Source organism: Euleptes europaea, chromosome 10, assembly GCF_029931775.1.
Source record: "Euleptes europaea isolate rEulEur1 chromosome 10, rEulEur1.hap1, whole genome shotgun sequence".
NCBI lineage: Eukaryota > Metazoa > Chordata > Lepidosauria > Squamata > Sphaerodactylidae > Euleptes > Euleptes europaea.
The window spans coordinates 79,197,949-79,222,882 of record NC_079321.1 but is presented as its reverse complement, the minus strand read 5'-3'; the positions used below and the strand labels follow the sequence as shown (position 1 = coordinate 79,222,882).

Genomic DNA, 24,934 nt, shown 5'->3' with positions numbered 1-24,934 from the left:
GGGGGCGGGGCGGGCGGACTCCTGCTCGCCCGGAGGAGGAGGAGGAGGAGGAGGAAGAGGCCGCAGCCAGAACCAGGCGCTGGCTTGGAGGCGCCTGGCTCGCCCCCGGGGTGGGGCAGGCCGAACGCTTCTTACGCGGGGCGGCTCACTGCACGTGGGAACGGGGAAAGGTTCCCGTACGATTTATTGCCAGTAAAGGTTTGATTGAGAGACCTGTGTACCCGGGGTAGCGTCAAACGTTCTCAGGCGAAAAGGGGTCGTGGGTGGGAAAAGTTTAAGAAGACCCCCCCCCGCACCCCACCCCCGGCACCCCACCCCCGGCACTCGACCGCAATGGCCAGAGGGAGCAAAAGAAAGAAAGGAAATGCCTGTACACTGGAGGTTTGTAGGGGGACACCTTTCCTCCCCCCCCCGCCCCATGAGGGGTCTGGGATGGGGAGAGGAAAGGAAAGGAGGACATCTGGAGTTTCCGCAGGAAAACAGCTGGAGGGGGAAGTATTGAGCCGCCTCCTCGGTCTCTGGTCACTGCGTTCAAGCGGGCAGCCCCCAAAGGCTCCAGCCAGGGACCCCCCCCTTGCATGGAGGTGCCACCTCTGAGGCCCTGGAGGGCCGTGCGGGGTCCGTGGCCGCCCGGCACCAGGCAGGTGTCAGAAGAACACGGAAGAGATGTGTGCCCTTAGTGACTATAAGGCAGTGAATGTTTTGGGTATGCACCATCAAGCCACCGCTGACTTAAGGTGACCCTGGAGGGGTTCTTAAGGCAAGAGATGTCTGGAGGTGGTTTGCCATTGACGGCCTCCGCCTCACGACCCTGGGCGGTGATTTTGGGCGGTCACCCATCCAAGTTCTAGCCAGGGCTAATCTTGCTTAGCATCTGAGATCTGATGGGATCAGGCTACCTTGGGACGCTCCAGGTCTGGGCTTTCGAGTGAATACGGCAGAGTAATTCAGATGTGTTCTGGGTTAACATCAAATGAATTTGGGAACTGCTGAGCAGGTGCATGAGTCTTTGCTAACGGAGAAGTCAGCAGAGTTTGCCTTGAAGGATCTGAAACATGCCAGTTCAGTTAAGACCACATCACTGTTATTTATTATTTAGAAAGCTTACTACTTACTATACCAAAAGCTTAAAATCCCTAACCTTTCACAGTATATTTTGTGACTATTTTTTTAATTTGAGAGATTAGATTTCTGGAGCCAGGCATACCGTTGATTAAATATTATAGTGTTCACACTTAAGATGCTTTCTCTAAAATCAGCTTCTTAGTTTAAGCAGCTCTTCAGGATGACTGACTGTGTAAACAAGAGATGGCAGGAGCTTTACTCATCTCCTACAATGTATGATTGCAATTTGCATTAATAGATCAAAGATGTAGTCCTGTAATTAACTGTACTGAGATTGTATTAAAATTCGCTTGTTTATCTTGCAGAAGGTCACCCTTGTTTATATGTTGCCGCAGCAGACCTTGAGCCCCCAGTCAGCCTATTGGGGCTGAGCTGGCCAGTGATAGAGCCTGACTGATGCTGATAATCCGGCAATGTTGTGATTTGGCCATTGAGAATGAGAGAATTATTTACTTACCTCATTTATAGCCCATTCTTCTCACTGAGACTCAAGGCAAAATGTAAAAACAATCCAATTGAACAATGTGATAGGACTCTAGACTCTACTCTGTAGTATTGATGACCAAAGCCATGGAGGTGGGGGGGGGAGGGAACACACTACGGTACAAAATTCCAGGTTGTCCTGGGGATATCACTATACCTGTTCTAATCATGCATCTTATATATGTATGAGGGAGGTAGCCAGGATCTTCATCCAAGGAGTCCCACTGTGACCGTAGTGCATAGGGCTCACCGAGCTTTGTGTCAAAAGTCAACTTGCAATAAATGTTGCAATTGAAAAAAGAGGAAGTACCACTGGATGTAAGAGGGGACTTTTCGGTGAAAGGAATTGAACAAATACTAAAAACAGCATTGCAGTTTACTGCATGAAAACTGCCTTTTGCGAATTGTTGACTCTGAAAGTGACACCAGTGGTGTGTTACCAGAATTTGGTGTTACTTTGGGGCTCTTTCTATAAGTTCCTCTAGAGTTGGCTGTCTCTGCATACTTTGGTGGAGGACTGCACAGGAAAGACAACCAGGGAAGTCTACTGATCTTTGTCTAGCTTTGGGAATTGGCCCAACCTTGTTCATGAGTTTCCTCAGGAAGTGATGATAGAAGGGACAACCAGAGTAGTGATTACACTGTTGGCTTGGAGCACAAAATTAGAGTTGCCATCCTGCACGTGTGTTCTCGGGGGTAGCTTCCATTACATGAGTTGGGAGTCACTTCATAGGACTGTTGCTCTTGCAACAGTACTATATATTGAACACAGTGGAAACTGGTTCTATGAAGCAAGTCCTTCTGTAGTGTAAACCTTTACTATAAGGGACTGAAGCTGTTGCATGGCAGTACTCTGACTTAAAACGAGTTGGAATACTTTTTTGGGTGTGCTGCCATCCTGAATAGGGATCTGTTTATTCATTTACGTTATTTTCCTGAATGGGGATTTGGAATCTGGATTTCCCCACTGACCAATGCTACTTACTTGTGGCACCTTAAAGACTAACAAATTTTTTATGGGTATAAACTTTTGTTAGCCACAGTCCTCCTCATCCAACGCACGAAGTATCTGTGCGTGGGAAACTCTCACATGCCTCTCTGTGCAGACGTCTCTAATAGAGCCTCTCCTTGATTTTCTGTCCTTACTTACCAGTAGTGCTAGTCTAGGTTTCCAGATTCATAAACTGAATTTCCAGCAGCTTTTCTCCATGAGATTATCTTTGCTGGCCTTTTATAAACTTGCATGACTTCTAAGCTTTGTACAGTCAAATGATCAAAACAATGTTAGTTTTTTTAAACCATCAAGGATATTAATGGTAGTAAAGAGGGAAGATTCTGTAGAATAGCCTGTCTTTGAACATGATAAATCCAGATATTTCTTCTTTTGCCAATTTATTTACACCTATAGACTGTCTTTCTCGAGAGGGCTCAAAGAGTTCTTGGTCACTTTCATTCTTTGACATTACCCAGACAAGATCCAGGCTGATATTAGAGGTACCAGTGTCAGGAAAAAGACTTGATGTACAAAGCCATTTTGAATGTGATGGCTTATTGTGTAACTCATCACACTAAGTGTATTTTTAAAAAGGAAAATTAACTTTTTCATATATATATTCAGGTGGTGTTACTGGTGAATCTACTGGCCTATGGTATTCAGTGAGCATTGTGATCAGTCATGGCGTACAACGAAGGCATCAGTGGGGACCCTAATCAACTAGCACAGCGTATAACTTCCAATATCCAGAAAATCACACAATGTTGTAAGTTACATTTAAACTTAATCCTACATTTTAAACTGTTGACACATTTCTATACCTTTATCTTTTACAGGTTATGACTGTTATATATTGAGAATCTTTATTTAAAATTGATTGTTGATATCTTAAAAATATTGTAGAAATAGTACCTAAAAATTAAGGATACTGCAGATTTTGCAGTGAATATGTTTTACAGGTGAACCTACTATGTTCTTCACTCATGCTGAGAACATGTCCTCTGTTTGCATTGAATGGTTTGGGCAGCTGCTGAACATCTTTGCAGTGCCTGATTATTTAGAAGCCAACTCTCAGCTGATATGGGAATCAGCTGGAAGTTAAGCTACTGATAGACCACATGAAGCTGCCTTATACAGAATCAGATCCTTGGTATATCAAAGTCAGTATTGTCTACACAGACCAACAGCAGCTCTCCAGGATCTCAGGTAGAGGTCTTTCACATCACCTACTTGCCTAGTCCCTTTAACTGGAGATGCCGGGGATTGAACCTGGGACCTTCTGCATGCCAAGCAGATGCCCTACCACTGAGCCACTGCCCCTCCCCATACCTCCCAAAAACGTCATTGTCACAGCCTTGGGGAGATGCAGATAAGGTTTTTTTGGGTGTGGGGAGTCAGAAACTTCCTCTCAGCTGATTGGGAGATCAGCTAGGAGTGGGATTCTGATCCTCATACACAAGATAAGGGGAACCTTATCAAAAGCCTTGATTTCAGTAAGCCTTTTGATAAGGTTCCCCATAATATTCATGTTGACAAATTGGGAAAATGTGATCTAGATCCTATTACTGTTAGATGGTTGACAGATAGCACCCAAAGAGTGCTTGTTAATGGTTCCTCATCCAATTGGAGAGGAGTGACTAGTGGACTGCCTCAGGGATCTGTCCTGGGCCCTGTGTTGTTCAACATAAATTATTTGGATGAAGGATGCTTATTAAATTTGCAGTTGATTCTAAATTGGGAGGGGTAGCAAATACGGTGGAAGATAGAGCCAGGATACAGGATGATCTTGACAGGCAGGAGAATTGGGCTAAAACTAATAAAATGCATTTCAGCAGCAATAATGTAAAGTTCTGCATTTAGGTAGGAAAAATCGAATGCATAATTATAGGATGGGGGAGACTTGTCTTAGCAGTAGTGTGTGCGAAAAGGATCTTGGGGTCTTAGTAGACCAAACACTGAACATGAGTCAGCAGTGTGATGTGGTAGCTAAAAAGGCAAGTGGAATCCTGGGCTGTTTCAATAGAAGTGTAGTGTCCAGATTGCTGGTAGCGCTTTGCTCTGCTCCCTCACCTAGAGTACTGTGGTCAGTTTTGGGCACCACAATTTAAGAAGGATGTAGACAAGCTGGAACATGTCCAGAGGAGGGCAGAAAAGATGGTGAGGGGCCTGGAGACCAAGTCCTATGAGGAAAGGTTGAAGGAGCTGGGTATGTTTAGCCTGAAGAGGAGAAGACTGAGAGGTGATATGATAACCATCTTCAAGTACTTGAAGGGCTGTCATATAGAGCAAAGCTTCATATGGGGTCGCGTAACTGAATGTGGGGGCCACAAAAAATTTGGCGACATCAAAAGGTTTATTTATGATTTATTATCAGTAAATGTTTGGTTTGTGTGCCTATTTTATATACCTATATACCCGGGGTGGCGTAAAACATTCTCGTTCAAAAAGGGGTCACAAGTGGAAAAAGTTTAAGAAGCTCTGATATAGAGGATGGTGCCGAGTTGTTTTCTGTTGCCCCAGAAGGTCGGACCAGAACCAACGGGTTAAAATTAAATCAAAAGAGTTTCCATCTAGACATTGAGAAGAATTTTTCTAACAGCATTTCCTCAGTGGAACAGGCTTCCTCGGGAGGTGGTAAGCTCTCCTTCCCTGGAGGTTTTTAAGCAGAGGTTAGATGGTCATCTGTCAGCAATGCTGATTCTATGACCTTTGGCCAGGGGTGGGGAACCTTTTTTCTGTCAAGGGCCATTTGCATATTTATAACATCGTTCGGGGGCCATACCGGGCATAGATCTCCTGGTGTGTGTGTGTGGGGGAAGCTAGGGTTGCCAGGTCCTCTTCACCACTGGTGGGAGGTTTTGGGGTGGAGCCTGAGGAGGGTAGGGTTTGGGGAGGAAGACTGCATAGCCATAGAGCCCAATAGCCGAAGTGGCCATTTTCTCCAGGGGAACTGATCTCTATTGGCTGGAGATCAGTTGTAATAGCAGGAGATCTCCAGCCACCACCTGGAGGTTGGCAACCCTAAGGGAAGCTGTGCAGAGAAGGCTTGGAGGGTTCCTCTGCTCCCCCAGCTCTTTCCTGTCCTCCCATGTGGGAGGGCAGCCAGCGGTGGGCCCAGGCAACCGAGGTGCCAGGAAGGCGCAGCTTGCAGCCTGCGGTCAATCTGCAGGGAAGGAAAGAAGGAAGGAAGGGAAGCAAGGAAGGAAGGAAGGAAGGAAGCAAGGAAGGAAGGAAGGGAAGAAGGAAGGAAGGGAAAAAGGAAGGAAGAAGGAAGGAAGGGAAGAAAGAAGTAAGGAAGGAAAGACGGAAGGAATGGAAGAAAGAAGGAAGGAAGCAAGGGAAGAAGGAAGGGAAGAAGGAAGGAAGGGAGGAAGGAAGGAAAGAGAAAGAAAGAAAGAAAGAAAGAAAGAAAGGGAAGGAGAGAAAAAATAGAGAAAGACGGGGGAGAAAGAAAGACAGAAAAAGAGGAAAGAAAGAATAGGAGAGAGAGTGACAGAAAAAGGAAGAAAAGCTTCTCACATACACACAGAGCCGGCTCCATGCGACCGGGCTTCGGCCTTCCCACCTCCCCCCCCCCCACAAAAGTCCTCCACCTGATTGGCTCCCACGCGCATGCTCCACCGCTGTGAGCGGCTGGCTTTTTCCTCTCCCCCCCTCCCTCAGCGGCGAGAGAGGTTTAAACTGTTGTGCCGCGCGGTGTGCAGGGACGCTTCGGCTTGGAGGAAGCATCTTCCTCCCTCCCTCCCGCCTCCTCTTGCCGATTAACAGCTGCCAGTCGGTGAGAGGGAATTTAAAGGGTCTGCGGCGTTCCTGCACGCTGCAGCTTCAGGGAGGGCCATGCTGCGCTGTGTTTCTCTGGCAGGGCCCTGGAGCTCCCGGGGGCCACTGAAAATGGCCTCGGAGGCCGTAAACGGCCCGGGGGCCGGACGTTCCCCATCCCTGCCTTAGGCAGTTCATGAGAGGGAGGGCATCTTGGCCATCTTCTGGGCATGGAGTAGGGGTCACTGGGGGTGTGTGGGAGGTAGTTGTGAAATTCCTGCATTGTGCAGGGGTTGGGAGGGTCCCTTCCAACTCTATGATTCTATGTGGGGGAAATGTGAATAAGCTGGGAGTGTGTTTCTGTTCTCTACCCTCCCAGAGTTTTTGCTGTCACCCTGCAAGAACCTTGGGGTGGAGAGATAAGATGAGAAGCTCATTTTGGGGATAGTGAGAGCTCTGCACCCCACACTAAACATTCTCCCTGCATTCCAGCCTTTTAGGGGCATAGTGGGAAATTTGGAAGGGCAGAAAGAAGCCCAGCATTCTACTCCCATCTTCTGATTTCTCCCTTCCCTTAATCTTCTCCCTGTGTCTTTGCAAGGCTGGAACACTGTGTTTAACTGGGGGGAGGGCAGAAATGGCATTTCAGCTGACCTCCCCCATCACCTTGTCTTCTCCCCCAATGCCTTCTGATTTCCTGTAAGGCTAGGATGCAGTGTGAAGTTTCCTGTTCAGGCCAAACAGTCATGAAGAGCATATTGAATTATCAGTTCCCTGATCGTGACTGCTGATCAGAACATGAGCTAGACCAGTAGGCATTTGTGCATCCCTCATTTAGATGAGGGGTTTGTCAGTTTTGAAACTCTGGAGCAAATTTTTTGGCCAGTATTCAATTCCAGAGTCATTGGAAAAGACAGTAATGCTAGGATAAGTTGAAGGCAGCAGGAAAAGAGGAAGGCTTTTCTGACTCAATAAAGGAAGTCAAGGCTGTTAACAATAGGACATATTGGACATCACTGATTTATAGGGTTGCCATAAGTTAGAAGTGACTTGACAGCACTTAACACATACATGCAGTTGGACTTGTTTGACTTGTAGAGCTTTTTGGCCACCTTGCCACAATTTATTCCTCCTGATAATATTATCTGGAGCCTGTTGTACTTTTTCTGGACAGTGAAATATTTGAGTTAAGAGTAGTAGGCTCACCTCACCCAATGTTTTTGTACTGGGATGGTGGTGTGTAAAATTGACTCTAGTGGAAAGGTATGCCTTCAAGAATCAGTTTGTTTTATGCATGATACCCCCAGTGGAGATTACCTCCACTGAAGCACTTTGACAAATGACCTGTGCAAAATGCAGTAGTACAGTTCCTGGGTTGGATCCAGTTTCCGTGGATTCTCCCCCCCCCCACCCCGCCAACAAGCTGCAGTCCCAGCATTACAACTCGTAATTTTTTTCACAAGGGTCTCCTAAACCTTGGAATCAGCTTTCCAAGGTTTAGTAGCATGGGAGGTGGGAGTCAGAAAATGGAAGCTGGAGGAAAGATCCATTCTGTAAGCTGCTGGAAATACAGTGTCTAGTGCACAAAGATTGATTAAAGAAAGGAAGATCAGCAGGGGGCAGCAAGTGTGAGAGTTGGATAGATAGAAAGGTTGTGATCCTTCTCCCTTCTCTCCCTGTGTTCTTGTTTGTTCCCATAATGCACCCCTCCTCTTCCTTCTAGTTACAGTGAAAGAGAGGAGTAACAGGCCGCATGTTGCCCTGTTAGTTATGGACCCTAGTTAGAAATAAGCCTGTCTCTCAGTCGGTTACCAAGTTTGTGACTTCTGAATACACTCACTTTGTTTAGTCCTTAATCATTCTTAAGAAAAACTCAATTTCCTTCATAAGCTGGTTGTTATTTGGATCATTCTGTAACCTGGTGGTTATTTGGATCTAACTTCGGATACTGGCTATTAAAAGAATGATTGCAAGAAATGTATTCTGATTAGCGGTCCTCATGTTCTGTTGCAGCAAAAGCAATGCAGTCTTACGGTACCTATTTAGGACCAAAGTTTTATCGTGACATAACCTTTCGTGGGCTAGAGTGAGCGTCCTTGTGTTGCTCTGTGGCATGTGGGAAACACCCTGTGAGATCTGTGTTTTAGAAGAAAACAAACTAGAGATTATTAGTGACACACCTTTAGAATTTGCATCTTGAAACTCAGTTTTGTCTGCTGAACATCTGTAGATTCTGGGTGGATTTACCAGTGCATACCACAGCGTATACTTGTAAAGCTAACAAGATTTCTGAAATTGGTTTTGGACCCCATCACAAGTAATAGGGTTGATTGTGGTGTGTTTGCTGCCTTGATATTTTGGCTGCAAATAAGCCATTGGTAAAGGGAAGAGGGTCTGCTGCCTCTCAGCTGCTGCTTCCTATGGCCCCAAGGTTGGCATGGAGTGGTCAGCTATGCAGATCACCTGTGAGAGAGCTTTGACCGTGTATTACATTGCAACTCAGTCACATTGCAACACCGCAGTTTGGAGCTGCTGGATTGTGGGGCCTCATTAATGTAATATTTTTGTAAATATTTGTAGTTCTTCTAATTGAAATATATCCAGATTGTTTGTCCTTTTATGACCAACCAAGAGCTGTCAAAGTTACTGATGTGTGGAAGCTGGTCTTTCAGAGACACTGTTATCATATCCAAACAAGACTCTCGCAATTATGTCAGGTTGCTAATGCTTACTTTTCAACAAGATAAACAAGTTCTACTTGCTCAATTAAAGGAAACAAGTCAAACAACATTTATGTATGTGGGGCTGTAAGTTTATGTGGCTAGTGATCCAACCTTCTAGGTCAATCCAGGAAATCAAAAGTTGGAAGTTCGCTTGCCAACGTCAGCTTGAAGACCTCCAGTGAGGGAGAGCCCCCCGCCCACAGGTTGTTTTCCCCCCCACACATATCTGAAAGAGTGTCAAATCAAAGAAGAAAACACCAGATGTAATGGCTTCAAATTAAAAGGAGGTAGATTTCAGCTGAACATTAGGCAAAAACTCATAATGGTATGAGCAGTTTCACAACAGAAGCAATCATGTCTCAACTAAGTATTCTCTTCTAAATATGTCTAGTTCTTCGACCTATCATTGTAGGACTTGTTTTTTGGACTCTTGACCATCTTCATTGCCCTTTTTCCCATTTGTCTACATGTTTGTTAAAATGTGGGGCCCAGAACTGAACGCTGTACTCCCAATGGTATCATTCACTTTCCTGGTGCTGTTGGGTTTTAGACCCTACCTCCTTTTTTGCTCAGTCATTCCTAGTTCTCCTCAATACACCCCCCATCTAACATTATTTTTGTCCATAGCAGTCCCATCACCCCGGCATATAATAATTTTGGATTGTGAAAGTGTACCCCTCTTTCCCTCCGCAGAAAAGCTGGCGGATCCAGCCTGTGGAGCTGATAAAAAATTAATGATTCAGAGTTGTTGAAGGGCTGCAGTTCCCAGTACATGGCATTTAATAGCTCTAATAGCTGTGTGACAGGAAGAGGATTGGCAGCCGTAACTTACCATCACTTCAGTAACTGAGGGGATTTTATCTGCTAGATATCCCCCCTCCATTCAGTATTGATTAGCTCAGGGACTCTTTGAATTATTAGTTCTCAGTTTAGAACTTACTAAATATAGCTGGTAAAGAAAGCATTGTTGGCATGCCATTTTGGACTTGAAGCAAGTCAATCGACATGTCCTCCACAGGAAACCCTGCGCTCCATTATGGACGCCCTTCACCCCAGGGCCTTCCTCAAATTGGTAGACCTCACAGAGGCTTATCTCCATGTCCCAATCTATCAAGACCACCAAAGATTTCTGCACTTCAAATATAAAAATCAACACTTCCAGTTTTGGGCACTCCCCTTTGGTCTAGCATTGGCTCCCAGAGTCTTCACAAAGATTCTCGTCTCAGTAATATCCAAAGCTCGTCAGGACAGCATCCAGGTCCATCCCTACCTGGACGACATTCTAGTTTGTGCTCCATCCAGGGATCAGAGTCTTGCCGACAGAGTCCTCCAGCTTCGGTAGTCTCACGGTTTCCTAATCAAAAGGGACAAAAGCCACCTAGTTCCCTCCCAGGTACTCCAACACCTAGGGGTTCTCATAGACACCTCCACCAATTCTCTCTCCTTACCACCAGAGAAAGTAGCCTCTTCTATTGATATACCAAATGTTAGAAAGAAGGCTTTGGAATAACTGAGGAGATTAGATCAGGAGGTTATTAATTTAGATGCAAGGAGACATCGTTCCCCCCTTTGGGGGGCTTTTCAGCCCCTCTTTTTCCTGTCTTGCTGAGTTATTTTACTTTGGAATCACTGAGGAGGTTAGATCAGGAGGTTATTAATTTAGATGCTAGGAGACGTCCCCCCCCTTTGGGGTTTTTTCAGCCCCCTTTTCCTGTCTTACTGACTTATTTTACGTTTTTAACAATAAATGCCTTATCACTTGCCGAACTGTCAGGTGACTGTGAGGGTATTAGCCACCCCCAGAGAGACTGCCCTTTATGGTAGAGCTGTAATTGAAACTTTACCTCATTTTGTATTTAGCTGTTGTTTGTTTTCATCTAGAAGAGCTAAATATATATTGTCTTTATTGAGCAGGTTCTTTTGTTGTTCACATGATTTCCATCTGTTACATCTTTTTGGCTGGTATTGAGGCATATTACTTTGTCTGTGGTAAAGTTTATATTTCATGCCCATAGAATTAGACAGGCATATGTTAAAAATATCTCTGGGATTAAGTGTTAGCGGGGCGTTTAGGTGCTTTGATTTTGGAACAGGAATGTGAAATGTGTGCAGCTGCTTGCTTCATAGAGGTGCTGTGTAGTTTAATACACAATCAAAGCCAAGAGTAAAATATTGCTTATTGCAAAAAAAGGAGGTTTTAATTTTCCATTGCAGTTACGCTACACATCTTCAAGATGGTTGAATCCCTTTTTAAGGAAATACTCCAAAAATGTGGAATGCAAGTTAAAGAGAGTTCTCAGTTGAAAAATATTAATCCCAAGTAAAATCAATTGTCTAAAATCCTAATTGAAAGGGTGATGTCTAACTACATTTTTTTAAAGTTAGGATTTAGTTTTTTAATCTTTATTACAGGAACAAAGAGAAAACTGTAATTCAATATCAAGGAGAATTTTTCAGTGTAGATTTGCCCAATATTAAAGCTTTCCACTATTTGATTAAATTAAAAATAATTGTTTTTCCTCTGGTTGGTATTACACTTTTCTATTAATATGTAGTTATAGCTAGAACATGGCCCCAATCCAGGGAACCAAGAGCACTCTAGGAGGCTGTGTGTCTAGGGTTATCAGTCCTTCAGTTAGGCATCATGGATGTGAGAGGCAGCCCATGGCCAGAGTTGCAGGATCATCTATTAAGTCTAGCGCATAGGTTCTGAAGCATAGCTTGTGCACCCCAGGTGCTTAACGCAGGGAGTTTTCTTGTCAAGTCTTCTTCCACTATGGAAGCTTTTTTCCTGTTTGTCATCCACTCTTGCTGAATTAGGATAACATCTTTTTAAACTGGCCAGCAGGTGGCACTTGATCATAAGATTTGTTACCATCTATACCAGTCTTCAACACAATTAATTGGAGTTCATTAAATTGGAGTCATTGGAATTTCATCTGAACCATTCATTTACACAGGATGACTTGAGTAAATGGATTGTGCATAATAAAATACAAGATTAAGATTTAGCCTCTAATCTATGCCATGATCAAGCTGATGGTGCCATCTCTAAGTTAGTACTTGCATATCCTACAAAATGGTTATTATTATTATTTTTTGGTAACTGTTTTGGCTTGGGGTTGCTAATTTCCTTTCCAGTGGAGTCAGGTTAAATGATTAATATAAACAGGAAACTGTCTAAGCAAGGTAAAATAGAAAAGTAAAACTTTTACCAACAACAATACAATCTCCTTTATTGGCATAAAATCAAAACATGGGGTATCTACATAGTAACATAAAATTGTTGCAGTTGAGCATTTCTGACAAGGTTAAAACATAAATAGATACAAAAAAAGATGCTAGAATTAGTAAAAGCCCTCTAATTAACTTGCTGGCGTACATTCACAGCAAGTCTCAGTAATTGTGCCACTTTCTCCAATATAACAGGAGAGTGATTATTCAGTTAAAAAAAAACAGCATTAAGAAAATCAGGGGAATTTGACTTTTTTTTCAAAATAGGGCCTAGAAATTTGCTGCGAATTTCTGCATAAAATCTACAGTGGAATAAGACATGTACAATTGATTCAATGCAGTTTTTACCACAGGGGCAAAGTCTCTCTGAAGGGGGGATTTTCTGAAATCTTCCTTCCAATATCGCAGATGGCATGACATTACATCTGGCCAGGGAAAAAGCTCTGTGTTGCTGAGGGTTATAAAGATGGTGCAAATACAGCGTAGTGTCAGGCAGTGCCTGTCAGAGGATGTTGTGGTTTCTCCAGGTTCCGGCCAAGGCCAGCTTCAACTCTGCCAACTATGTGTTTTGACTCTGAACTCTGTGGGAAACTTACTGCCATGGGAGGGGGTTGCCATGGCATCCAGATTTGCTCTGATGTACCCTATGCTCTTTGTTATATGCCCTGCACCGTGCTTATAGTTCTCATTAGTGCCATCTTGACTCTTAGCTGCTGTAAACCTGTAGATTTTCCAATAAATCAACTCTTTGGTTCTTGTAGGTTATCCGGGCTGTGTAACCGTGGTCTTGGAATTTTCTTTCCTGACGTTTCGCCAGCAACTGTGGCAGGCATCTTCAGAGGATTAACACTGAAGGACAGTGTCTCTCAGTGTCAAGGGTGTAGGAAGAGTAATATATAGTCAGAAAGGGGTTGGGTTTGAGCTGAGTATTGTCCTGCAAAAGTAATGTGCTAATCATTGTCCTGTGAGTATCAAGATAATGTGCTAATGAGGGTGTGGTATGTTAATATGGAACCATTGTATCCTGAAGTGATCTGTTAATGTGTGTAATCCAAAGCTAATCTGCATGGCTATTGTTGAATGTTGTCTTTGTTAGTCTGGAGGTTTTCAGAACAGGAAGCCAAGCCTTATTCATTCTTAAACTCTCCTCTTTTCTGTTAAAGTTGTGCTGATGTTTATGAATTTCAATGGCTTCTCTGTGCAATCTGACAAAATAGTTGGTAGAATTGTCCAGTCTTTCAGTGTCTTGGAATAAGACCCTGTGTCCTGTTTGTGTCAGTCCATGTTCAGCCACTGCTGATTTCTCAGGTTGGCCAAGTCTGCAGTATCTTTCATGTTCTTTTATCCTTGTTTGTATGCTGCGTTTTGTGGTCCCGATGTAAACTTGCAGCTGTGGAGAAGAGCAGTGACACTTAAATTGTTTTATTTGGGAAGAGCAGTGACACTTAAATTGTTTTCCACATTCTTGGTGATTGTGTCCTTTGGTTAGCATGGATGCCCACTTAAATAGCAATAATTTTTGTAAAATGCCACCTTAGGCTATTTAAGATTTTGAACAAAATGTGGCTTGAGATCTTTGGCTTTAGATGTTTCTAGCTGTCCCGCCGTCTGGTATCTAGGGTGTGTGTGTGTGTGTGTGTGTGTGTGGTTTTTTTTTTTTTTTTTTGCAGAGTTTGACCTACCATATCTCTTGTCAACTGGTGTGCATTTTTGAACCATCAATTAGAAATGCATGAAATGGCGGTGGAAATGTATCATTGAAATTTCTCTTCCTCTTTTTTGCAAACAGCTGCAGAAATACAAAGAGTACTGAATCAACTTGGAACACCACAAGACACACATGAATTGCGGCAGCAGCTGTAAGTACTTCATGAGATGACCTTTCATTTAACTGCATTTTAAATACCACCTCATGTCTTGTAATACCACCTCATGTCTCATTGTAAATACCACCTCATGTCTTGATGATGTCTTACCAAAATGCTTTGCCATCTTTCAGATGTCTGAGAATAGAAAAGGAGTGGGGGGGGAAGCAGTATGTACCTGCTGTTTGACTCATTAACCTTACTATTTTTGGTCAGTGTTAAACATCCAAGTGGTGCTTGAAGTAAGAGAATGCTGAGATACCAAAAGTTACTGAGTTGTCTCAGAGGTCAGGTAGTAGTTCTATTTCTCTTCCTGGTTTCTGGAAATAGAATTTCAAGAGGAGTGAAACAAGTTGGGTTTGATAAATTAATGCAGATGTATAGTTTGAGGAATGCAGCCCAACATACTATATATAAAGGGGAGAAAAATAAAATTCAGTGGAAATGAATTGCTTCAAGGAGGGCTGACATCGGTGTGTCTCCTCTGTCTAGTGCGTACAACAGCTGTGCAGGTATGTTTAAAGTTGGGCAGAAGCTTGACTCATCAACAGAATTATAGCCATTGTGTGATGGTATTTAATCAAAATACTGGGTTTCTTAGTGTAAATGCATTTTGTGCCCTGTTTATGAGTCATAGAATTTCTTGGAATAAGAGGGTTTTCTGGAGGAGGGTGGCTTCTGGTACAACATAAATCATAATACTTGATGAAAGAAGGAAATTAATCAGAGGCTCTAGTTTCTATATGGGCCTGATTGCTTAATTTCATTCTGTGAATTGGTAGAGGGCCATATTTTAATGCATGAAACTTGCACTGGCCTTAATCTGTGGACCATCTTCCTCTGGTAATGCAGGAGATGCATCACATATGCTCACAATTCCAAATTAGAGTATTGTATTCTACATAAAACTAATTCAGTGCTCACAGTACAGGAAATAGAAATTTCTTTGTCTTTCTTTTCTTCTAAGGGGATCTGTAAGCCTTCTTAAAGTTCTTGTTTCAAGTACAGTGGGAAGCTTTTTTCAATCATCAGAATACAGTCCTCTTACCTTACCTTCCTCTTTCCCACAGCCAATGTTTTAAATTGTAAATAATAGCCTTCTTCTTCTATGACTGATCATTTTCAAGGAATGTAACAGCCAAGTCTGACCCAGCCCTTCATTTGCAAGGGCAATAGTAATACCAGTAAATATTACTTAGTCAATAATCCCTTTTCTGAACATAATCTACTATGGACCAATAATGTGAATATGTTGCAATGAAGTAAGTAGCTGAATTATTAACTTTCTATTTTAGACAACAGAAGCAACAATATACAAACCAACTGGCCAAAGAGACTGACAAATACATTAAAGAGTTTGGATCTCTGCCTTCAATAAATGAACAGGTATAAAAATGCTTTTAAAAATCAATTAAATTACATTGTCAATTTTGCAAAAAACTCTCAGCAGTTACTTTTGATGCATATCTTTCTCTGGAGGTTTTTAAGCAGAGGCTAGATCAGGGGTGTTGAACTCATTTGTTCAGAGGGCTGGGTATGACATAAATGTCACTTGGTCAGGCCGGGCCATGTGTATTGAATCAAATAAACATAAAAAAATAAGAGCTACATTCATTTCAACATGGGGGGGGGGGCACCTCTCAGCATACTGCTCCCAAGGTAGTTAACCTTAGCAGATTAATCTACCGTTCCCAAAGAAGTAGTTGATTGGGCTACAAACATTTGCAAAATGGTATGAAGGAGGGTTATTTGGTGGACATGTCAGACTTTTTAGGAACTGGACAGCACCATTTTGTGCTGAAACTATTCACAAATGAACCTGGGGCAGCTTCCCTGTGTTTTTCTCTTCTCCCTTTCTCTCCCGTATTTTTAGCCCACCTCCACCTGTCTTTCTGCCTCTGTTGCCCCTAAATGCAGCACGTGCACTGGGAGCCTGCAGGCAGCCCCGAGCTGCATTCAAAGGCAATGGAGGGGCAGCAGAGGCAGAAAGACAGCCTGCAAAAGCAAGAAAAGGAGATATAAAATAAACCATATTAAAAGTGGGCTTTGTTTGCATGGTGAGTTAAAGGTGAGTGAGAGTGGGGTTCCAGTCTGAAAGGAATAGCCAACAGAACTAAAGTACTATAAAGGTTTATTACAATAATCATAATTAATTTTTCCCATAGTTAGTATTAATGTATCCCAAATTCTAAGAAAGTGATACACAAATAGGGTTGCCAACTCCATCCTGGAAATTCAAGGAGATTTTCATGAAAAGGAAGCATGAAAAGGAAGATGTTTTGAGAGGAAAGGTAGCTCAGTGGCAATTTGATTTCATAGTATCCACCCTCCAAAGCTGCCACATTTGCCAGGGAACTGATCTCTGCAGTATGAAGATCAGTTGTTAATCCAGGAGAACTCAAGGCCCCATTGAACGGCTGGCAACCCTGTGCCCATGTAACACTTTCAGGACCCTGTTCAGATGCATAACTAGAGTCACTGAATGAATGGAATTATACCCATTGGACTACTTAGACAGGCAAGGAGGACGTTTCCCAGGGTGTCAGGCCTTCTCTCTGCTGAGACAGCCAGACTGTGTGTGTTATGATTCCGCCAGGTGCCTCCCAAGGCCAAGCCTGGTAACTGCCAAATTCCTTTCCTCTGTGGGAACCGCTCTCGGGGGGGGGGGGGGTGCCATGGCTGCCTTCACTATCTGTTATGACCAATGCTCTTCCATATAGGCCTTTAGCCGTGCCTTTAGTTCTCATTCATGCCAATTTACCTGTTAGCTCTGTATACCTGTAGGTTTTCTAATAAATCAACTCTCTTTTGGACTACTCGCCTGTGGATGTTGTTGATGGGGTTACCATGGGGACAAGTGCTCACACAGGGTGGGCAAAAATCTGCAAGGACTCACTGGGGCCAGGACCCAATTCTGCTGGTGAGGAACATGGAAGCATCTCCTTTCCTTCAGCCAGTTCTTCCTCCCTCCATTGGGGGAATGATGGGGAAGGGTAATGCTGATCGCCACTTGGGGGTCAGGAAGCAATTTTCTTCCAGGCCAGATTGGCCAGGGATTTTTTGTCATCTTCTGAGCGGTCACTAGGGGTGTGTGTGGGGGAGGGGAGGTATTTCCTGCACTGTGTAGGGAGTTGGACTAGATGATTCTGGAGGTCCCTTCCAACTCTGTGTTTCTGTGATTCTATATTGCAGTTAATTAATTTCACGTATTTAAGATATGAGAAGAAGAATTGGTTTTTATATCCCGATTTTCTCTACCTTTTAAGGAGAATCAAAGCGGGTTCCAACGTACTTCCCATCCTCTCCCCACAGCAGACACTTTTTGAGGTAGGTGAAGCTAAGAGAGCTTTAAGAGAATTGTGACTAGCCCATGGTCACCCAGCAGGCTTCATGTGGAGGAGTGGGGAAACCAACCCAGTTCTCCAGGTTAGAGTCCACTTCTCTTAACCACTAAACCACACTGGCTCTCCCACACAAAGCATTTCTGAGCCACTGGGATTATAGGATGGTGTAGGCATGTGGTTTATGGTCATTTAATCCAGTGCACAGTAACATAATGCTTAAATCTTATTAACTGTAGTGGGGTTTAAGCAACTTAACTCAATGTTCAGGACTGCAACCTTTTCTGTTTGGGAGGGAGAGGAGTGAATGTACCTGAACGCCAGCATGGTGTAGTGGTTAATAACAGTGGACTCTAATCCGGAGAACTGGGTTTGATTCCCCACTCCTCCACATGAGCAGTGGACACGAATCTGGTAACAGGGTTGATTTTCCCACGCCTACACATGAAGCCAGCTGAGTGACTTTGGGCTTGTCACAGTTCTCTCAGAACTCTCTGAGCCCCACCTACCTCACAAGGTGTCTGTTGTGGAGAGAGGAAGAGAAGGAGATTGTAAACTGGTTTGATACTCCTTAAAAGGTAGAGAAAGTCAGCATATAAAAACCACCTCTTCTTCTTTATACTGTTGGTCGCAAAACAGAATTAAAGTACCTTCCAAAATCTCCTTATAATTAATTATTTGCTCAAACACACCAACAGTACTTTTTGGTGTGTGTGTGTGTGTGTTTTTTTGAGAGGGGAAGAAATCCAAATTTCTGGTACTTTGCTCCCAATCTGCCCATTTTTTTCTGGGCCTGCTCAGTGCTGCTCCTGTGCCCATGTCTGTTCAGTAAGAGCATGGATTGGCAGGGCTTGAAATTAACACTGGGTACTAGTCATGTGACCACTTATTTACCTGTGGGATATTGGTGCTGGCAACATACAGTTTGAAATTTGGTCCCATCGGCAAAGCTGCAGCGGCCAGGGCTGTGCTCGGTATCTTGTTCTCTTGTCCATCCAGTCTGGAGGCCTGGTAACGGCTCGTGTGTCCTCGCCTGTGTTTTCTGAAAACTGAACGGGAGCTTGTTTGTGTTTTCGACTCACTTCAGCCCACAATTTTCTGCTAAAACAGCAGCCTAGCCACTCAGCAGCATTCATACTTAATTATGAATTGCTTTCTGGTGGTTCTTGCCTTTCTGAAAGACAAGGCGGGGTGGTGGCTGGAGTTTGGAGACACGGAGATGCCAAGATAAAATCCCTTCTCACTTCATGGCCTTGGGGGGTGGGGGGTCATTGATCTGCTTCTCTGCGTGTTGTTGTGATCCCTCAGTGTGGGTATACCTTCAAAACGTGGAGGATGCCGAGCCACCAAATAGGTGTCAGTCAGCTCTGCTATGGTCCTCCGTGATCACAGTCATGCACTGTTAGACTTCCACTGTGAGCCAGTTGAGGTGACTTCTGCCGGTGTGCAATTTCTTGATACGTTCAGAAGGGCGGCTTTCAGTAATTTGGCAGGTACAGGCTGCAGTATTAGAGCTTGCCATAATTTAAGTACATATGTGTTCGTCAAATTGTAAACTGGAAAGAGCATTGAGGACTGTTTAAATCTGGCAAGATGTCTCACACACTGTTTTCATTTATGATGTACTGCTCAGTCATGTGATCTCCAGCGGAAACGAAGGCCATCCGTGAAATTGCTTTTACAAGGTTGGCTACTTCTTTTGCACTGAACCCTGAAGAGGTGGGAATCCCTATCCGAAAGCTCCAGTTAAAGAATTAGTTATAATCTGTTTTGCTTCAGTAGATTCTTTTCTTCTCTTCTCTCGCCATTTAGCGTCAAAGAAAAATACAGAAAGACCGACTTGTGAATGAGTTCACTGCAGCCCTGACCAACTTCCAGCGGGTCCAAAGACAAGCAGCCGAGAGAGAGAGGGAGTTTGTGGCAAGAGTACGAGCCAGCTCCAGGGTGTCGGTAAGCATAGACCTCTGAAACGTTACCACTGATGGCAGTAAAATATCGGGAGAAGCCAGGGCAAAGAGACTCGTATCTAAAATATTGTCGAAGGCTTTCACGGTCAGAGTTCATTGGTTCTCGTAGGTTATCCGGGCTGTGTAACCGTGGTCTTGGTATTTTCTTTCCTATACCAAGACCACGGTTACACAGCCCGGATAACCTACGAGAACCAATAGACTCGTATCTGTTTGGGACAGCTTTTCACAACAGCCTTTGACGTTTCAGAGGTTGTAGGCATAGTTTACACCATTTGCAACAAGAGCTATGGGATTCTTGCTAAGTACCAGCTCTGTAATTATTTGGCTTTATTTGAGCCAGTTTCCCTTTGTGATGTTCATGGCAGGGGCAAGCAAAATAGGGGCTGCCGTGTGATAAGTGAATGTATGACCCAGGGACAGTGCTTAAATACTAATCGCCAGAAGATCTATTTGTGAGTTTGTATGTGTACACTAACCCCTTGTGATGATAAGCTGGCCTTTAATTCAGAAATGGACTTTGTATGGTTGCCTGACTTATTACAGAAGTGTTCGTGATTTAATACCAGGCTCAGAAGGAAAGTTGTAAATCTATTTTCTTTTCTCCTTAACCTTTCAGGGGGGTGCCCCTGAGGAAAGTTACAGGGAAGGAACATTAGTATCTTGGGAGAGGTAAGATGTGTAATAAAACCTGACAATGACAGTTTTTAAATCCTATATATAATAAAATACAAAAATGATTAAATCTCAGTATCTGTACCACTGCTAATTTTCAAATGAATAAGATTGCCGGTGACTACAAATGTGATGTTTAGATTGTTGAAGTACAGTGTTTTCTTATTCCCAAATTATTCTGTCTAGTCTCAGCTGAGCGCATTGGAAGCTCATTTACCACCCCCTCCCCAAGCAGCAAAGATCATCACACACATCCTTTCCGTTGGCAGAGACGTTCTCTACTAGCACAAAATCTTGGTAGGATGTACCCTGAAAACTTCTGCAGTCCTGTTTACAAACAGTTTAGATAAACTCACCTTCAGCAGTGGGCACTAGGATGTGTTGAAGGGTTCCCTTAGCCTGATGCAACCACACACTTCCTCTCCTGGTCACCCAGCAGAAACATCCATTCTGAAATTTGGAGGAAGTGCCAGATTGAAGTGACCACTACCCATTCTGTCCCCCAGAGTCCTCTGGTACACACACACAATTCAGGAGAGTGGTGAAAGTCTTTCTCTGTGCAACAGAGGTCTTTCAGGAGAGGAGGAGTTGATGGCAACCACAAACACTACTAGGCTACTAAAACAAGCCAAAGCTTGTGGAACCCCTGGTGTTCAGTTCTGTGTTTTTTTTAATAGGCAACATTGATGATCCATGCTTTGGCATTTTTGGCCGCCAGTGCTCCTACTTTAAATATTTAAATGCTGGGATAAATGCTCAGTTCCTAACTTTATATTTCTCACATGCCATCACTGATGTTTTGCAAACCAAAAATGCCAAGACACAGAGAACTTGGCTGCAGATATCAGATCTGAAGCAATTCTGCAAGGCCTGTAAGACTGAGATGTTCCACCAGGCCTACAGTTGAGGCCAGCAATGGTTTCCATCATGCCGGCCTCCCTACCTCCCTTCTTCTTTTTAAATTTTGTACCTCTAAGAAAGCTGACAGAAGGAAAGTAGACTGCTTTAAAATGTGGTGGAGGACAGTGTTATGGAGACCTTGGACTGCCAAAAAAACAAATCAGTGGGTTTTAGATCAAATCAAGCCTGAACTGACCCTAGAAGCTAAAATGACTAAACTGAGGCTATCGTATTTTGGTCACATCATGAGATGACAAGAGTCACTGGAAAAGACAGTCATACTAGGAAAAGTTGAGGGCAGCAGGAAAAGAGGAAGACCCAACAAGAGATGGATTGACTCAATAAAGGAAGCCACAGCCCTCAATTTGCAAGACCTGAGCAAGGCTGTCAAAGATAGGACATTTTGGAGGATGTTGATTCATAGGGTCGCCATGAGTCAGAAGCGACTTGAAGGCACTTAACACACACACATATATCCTATTTATTTTAGTCCCTATCCTTTTCTTTATGAGGGTATCCCATTGTTTCCCTTACTTTCTCCCTCTGAATTGGTCTCTGCTAATTGTTTACCGTTATATGGTTTAGGGCGCCTTTGATAATTTTAAAATTCTGTGGTTTTAAATTGTAAATTGCGGGGATTTTAGCTGTGTTATGTGCTGTAAGCCCCTTTGAGCCTGGCTAAAAGTCGGGAAAGGGCAGCAAAAAAGTAAAATAAATAGCTTTTTATGCAGCATTTAGTGAAATTACCCATAGACAGCATGAAAACTGGCTGCACTTCTTTTTTTATGCTTTATGTGATCATGAGTTTATAGAGACTTGCGTTTTATTTTGCTATTTCATTTTTATGGTGTGTGTGTGTGTGTGTGTTAAAACTCATTGGTTCCCAGTAAAAGTAAAAACATGAAATCCCTAAACACAATAACTTATTGGGCTATTTTTTTGTCGAGATTCGTGTCTGAAGCAATTTAACATAGGTTAAATCCAGAAGGCATATTAGAGTTAACACTTCCAAACACAGCTTTAATTAGTTTTCTAAAGAGAAGTGATAGTCATATGAGGGCTTCATGGGCAGGAGAATAAAAGCAGAGAAAGATCTTTCTCCCACTAGTGATACCTGCTTCAACAAGCGGAACTGGAGCAGGGCCTTGTTTTCTAGATTTCAGTTCATTGCTTCATATGTTCTGCTGGGATAGCACTGAAAGTAGCATGGCAAAGGCTTGCGATTCTGCCACCCGCAGTGGAGAGCAGTCTGCGTGAGCACTCCACACCAACACCATATAGAAAAGGTCTCCTTTGCCTGAATCTTCCTCTTTAAAGTGAGGGAAGAATCACTCCACTGCGCTATTTCAGCCTTGCTCCAACTGAGTGTATGAACTAGGATCGGGGGGAAAGCAGACAACTACATTCTGCACTAGTTAAAATTTCCTATTGACTTTCATGCCCCCCCCAAGTGCCGTGCAGTTGTTGTTTTTTAAAGTATTGACTCATTTTTTGCAGTGTCAAAACTTTAGTGACTGTCAGTCACTAGTTTTTTTAAGCTAGAAGCTGGCTTAGAAAAAGGGTCCCCACATGAAGCTGTCTTATACTGAGTCAGAACATTGGTCTGTCAAGATCAGTACTCTCTGCTTTAGCAGTGGATCTTCAGGGTCTCAGGTAGAGGTCTTTCGCATCACTTATTATCTGATCCTTTAAACTGGAGATGCCAAGGACTGAACCTGGCAATATCTGCATACAAAAAACATTCTTTGCAACTGAATCATGGTTCCCCTAATGCTGGAGACCTTTCCCCCCCAGTTAATTGGGAGACCAGCAGAACCCAGCCACTACTTCAAATTAATATAGTCTGTCATATTGCATGTAAAGCATCCAAGCTTATCCACTTGGGAGCTGAACATCCTGTGTACCTATTCACTTACAGCCAACCTCAAAATCAAGTACTAGATGAAGAAATCACAGAAGATGACCTTCGTCTTATTGAAGAGAGAGAAACTACCATCAGGCAGCTTGAGGTAAGCCTTGCAGCAACAATGAAATCAAATATAATTTTTCTTCCTTTTTCACTGAAGGCCCTAATGCTCCTAAATGTTAGCCTTGTATTGCAGACTCCCCTTTTTTTGGTGCTTGTATTGCAATTCCCAGATGGATTGAATCTAAATGTACAGCTCATTTTGGACAGCAGGTGGCATAGTTTCCATTTTACAGACTGGAGAATTGAGAGCGGCATCCCTCAATGTTCAGTCTGTGTCAAGATTTTTTAAAAATGTCTAGTGGCCTGTAAGCTTTTCTCTCAAGCAGATGGTGGGGGTGGGGGTGGGGGTCCAACCTGGAAATATAAAACTGAGGAGAGATGTTTAAATGCTCTGTAGTGATAGAGCCCCACAGCCTTATATGGCTTGTGTGGTTTTGCATATGACACAGTGACAAACCTGGGGATATGTCTAAAGTGTGTTCACAACAGGAAATTGCAGGCTGTTTTCTGAATGTATCTGTAATATGTAAATGTCTTCTGAAACATATTGATCAAAACCTATATTTTAGATTCATGTCAAAAATATAATGTGCGAAGACATCATGTAGTCTTGTCTTTCTCTTTGTACTTAGATATGTACAAGATGGGGGCAGGGAGTGGAAATCCCACCTGTCCCTGCTTCTTCCTCTCTTGCTCTCCCAGGGAGGATCTGATGAGTTCCAGCCAGTGTCCCCCCTGCTTGCCAGCTGATGCTTATGCATCATATCAGACGTGCCCATCCAGACTTTGTGGTGGTGGTCTCTATATTTCTTAAACTCTCTGGCTCTGTAGGCAGTCATCCATCTTCCTGATTCCACTTGTCCTATCTCCTTCCTCCATTCAACAACTTGGATAGAAAAATAGTTGTCAATTGCGCAAACAATTGGTAGGTCTTGTAATAAAATGTGTCTCCTGTTTTTACAGGCAGATATTATGGATATCAATGAAATATTTAAAGATCTGGGGATGATGATTCATGAACAAGGAGATATAATAGGTAAGCAGAGATCAGTGCTTTGAGAGGGCTGCTTGCTAATGTTTATCAAATATGCACCCAATAGTTGGAGGCACTGATTTCACAGCAGCAATTTGGTTACCCAGCAATCTAATAAGGTCAGATTCTGTTTACCAAGAATCTGAGTGCCTTTACTCCATATGTGTATTCTATATATTTTTTCAGTTAAACTTCAGGCTAGAAAAAAATTGAATGAAATGCCCCTCTCACTGTCTTGTGCATGCTTTGTTTTGTTACAGAAAAGCATATTTTCAGATGGGTTCTTGGATAAAAACTTGTCGGTCAGCGTTTTGTGTCCACATTTCAAATTTTGAGGAAACTGTGTCTACATGGAAAGACTTTCCCAGTACATTCAGAGTGACAGGTTGAAACAGTGGGGTGCCTAGGGAAAAGCCATTACGAGAGACCCAGTATAAAGTGGTGGCTAGAGTCAGACTAGGACTGGGGAGACCCAGATTCAAGTCTTTACTCAGCCATGAAGTTCAATGGATGATCGTGGGCCAGTGTCAGCCCTTGGCCCACAGAACCAGAAATAACCACAAAGTCATATAGAGTCCAAACAGATGGCTTTTACTGGTCAAATAGGCAAACAGTGCAAACGAATAAAATGACAGCTATGAGAGACTCACTAGCTGGGAGATAATATAAGGCAGAAAAGGCGGGAGATTACAAGCATAGGCTGAATACAGTTTCCCAGGAGCTGAGTTCCCAGGCCTAGGTATGCGACCTTGGGGGCCAGACAATACAGCGCAGAGACAGAGGCAATAACGAAACCGAGATAGCAGCCTGACATTCTGCTCCCCTCAAGGCCCCCTCCCAGTTCGTAAGGGGGCTGGCTTATCCGG

General features: G+C 43.3%; 1 protein-coding gene across 1 annotated transcript in view; it reads left to right on the top strand.

Moving 5' to 3' along the window:
- The first annotated feature begins 3,231 nt into the window (after nucleotides 1-3,231).
- The window catches only part of STX7 (syntaxin 7), a 31,962-nt gene continuing 10,259 nt past the window's right edge, over nucleotides 3,232-24,934 (top strand). Inside the window, exons 1-7 of the mRNA XM_056856234.1 lie at nucleotides 3,232-3,368; nucleotides 14,108-14,177; nucleotides 15,479-15,569; nucleotides 19,337-19,474; nucleotides 20,111-20,163; nucleotides 22,985-23,075; nucleotides 23,999-24,071. Of these exons, the coding sequence (XP_056712212.1) occupies nucleotides 3,284-3,368; nucleotides 14,108-14,177; nucleotides 15,479-15,569; nucleotides 19,337-19,474; nucleotides 20,111-20,163; nucleotides 22,985-23,075; nucleotides 23,999-24,071 (601 nt within the window). The 5' untranslated portion in view covers nucleotides 3,232-3,283. The remainder of the gene's footprint in view (nucleotides 3,369-14,107; nucleotides 14,178-15,478; nucleotides 15,570-19,336; nucleotides 19,475-20,110; nucleotides 20,164-22,984; nucleotides 23,076-23,998; nucleotides 24,072-24,934) is intronic.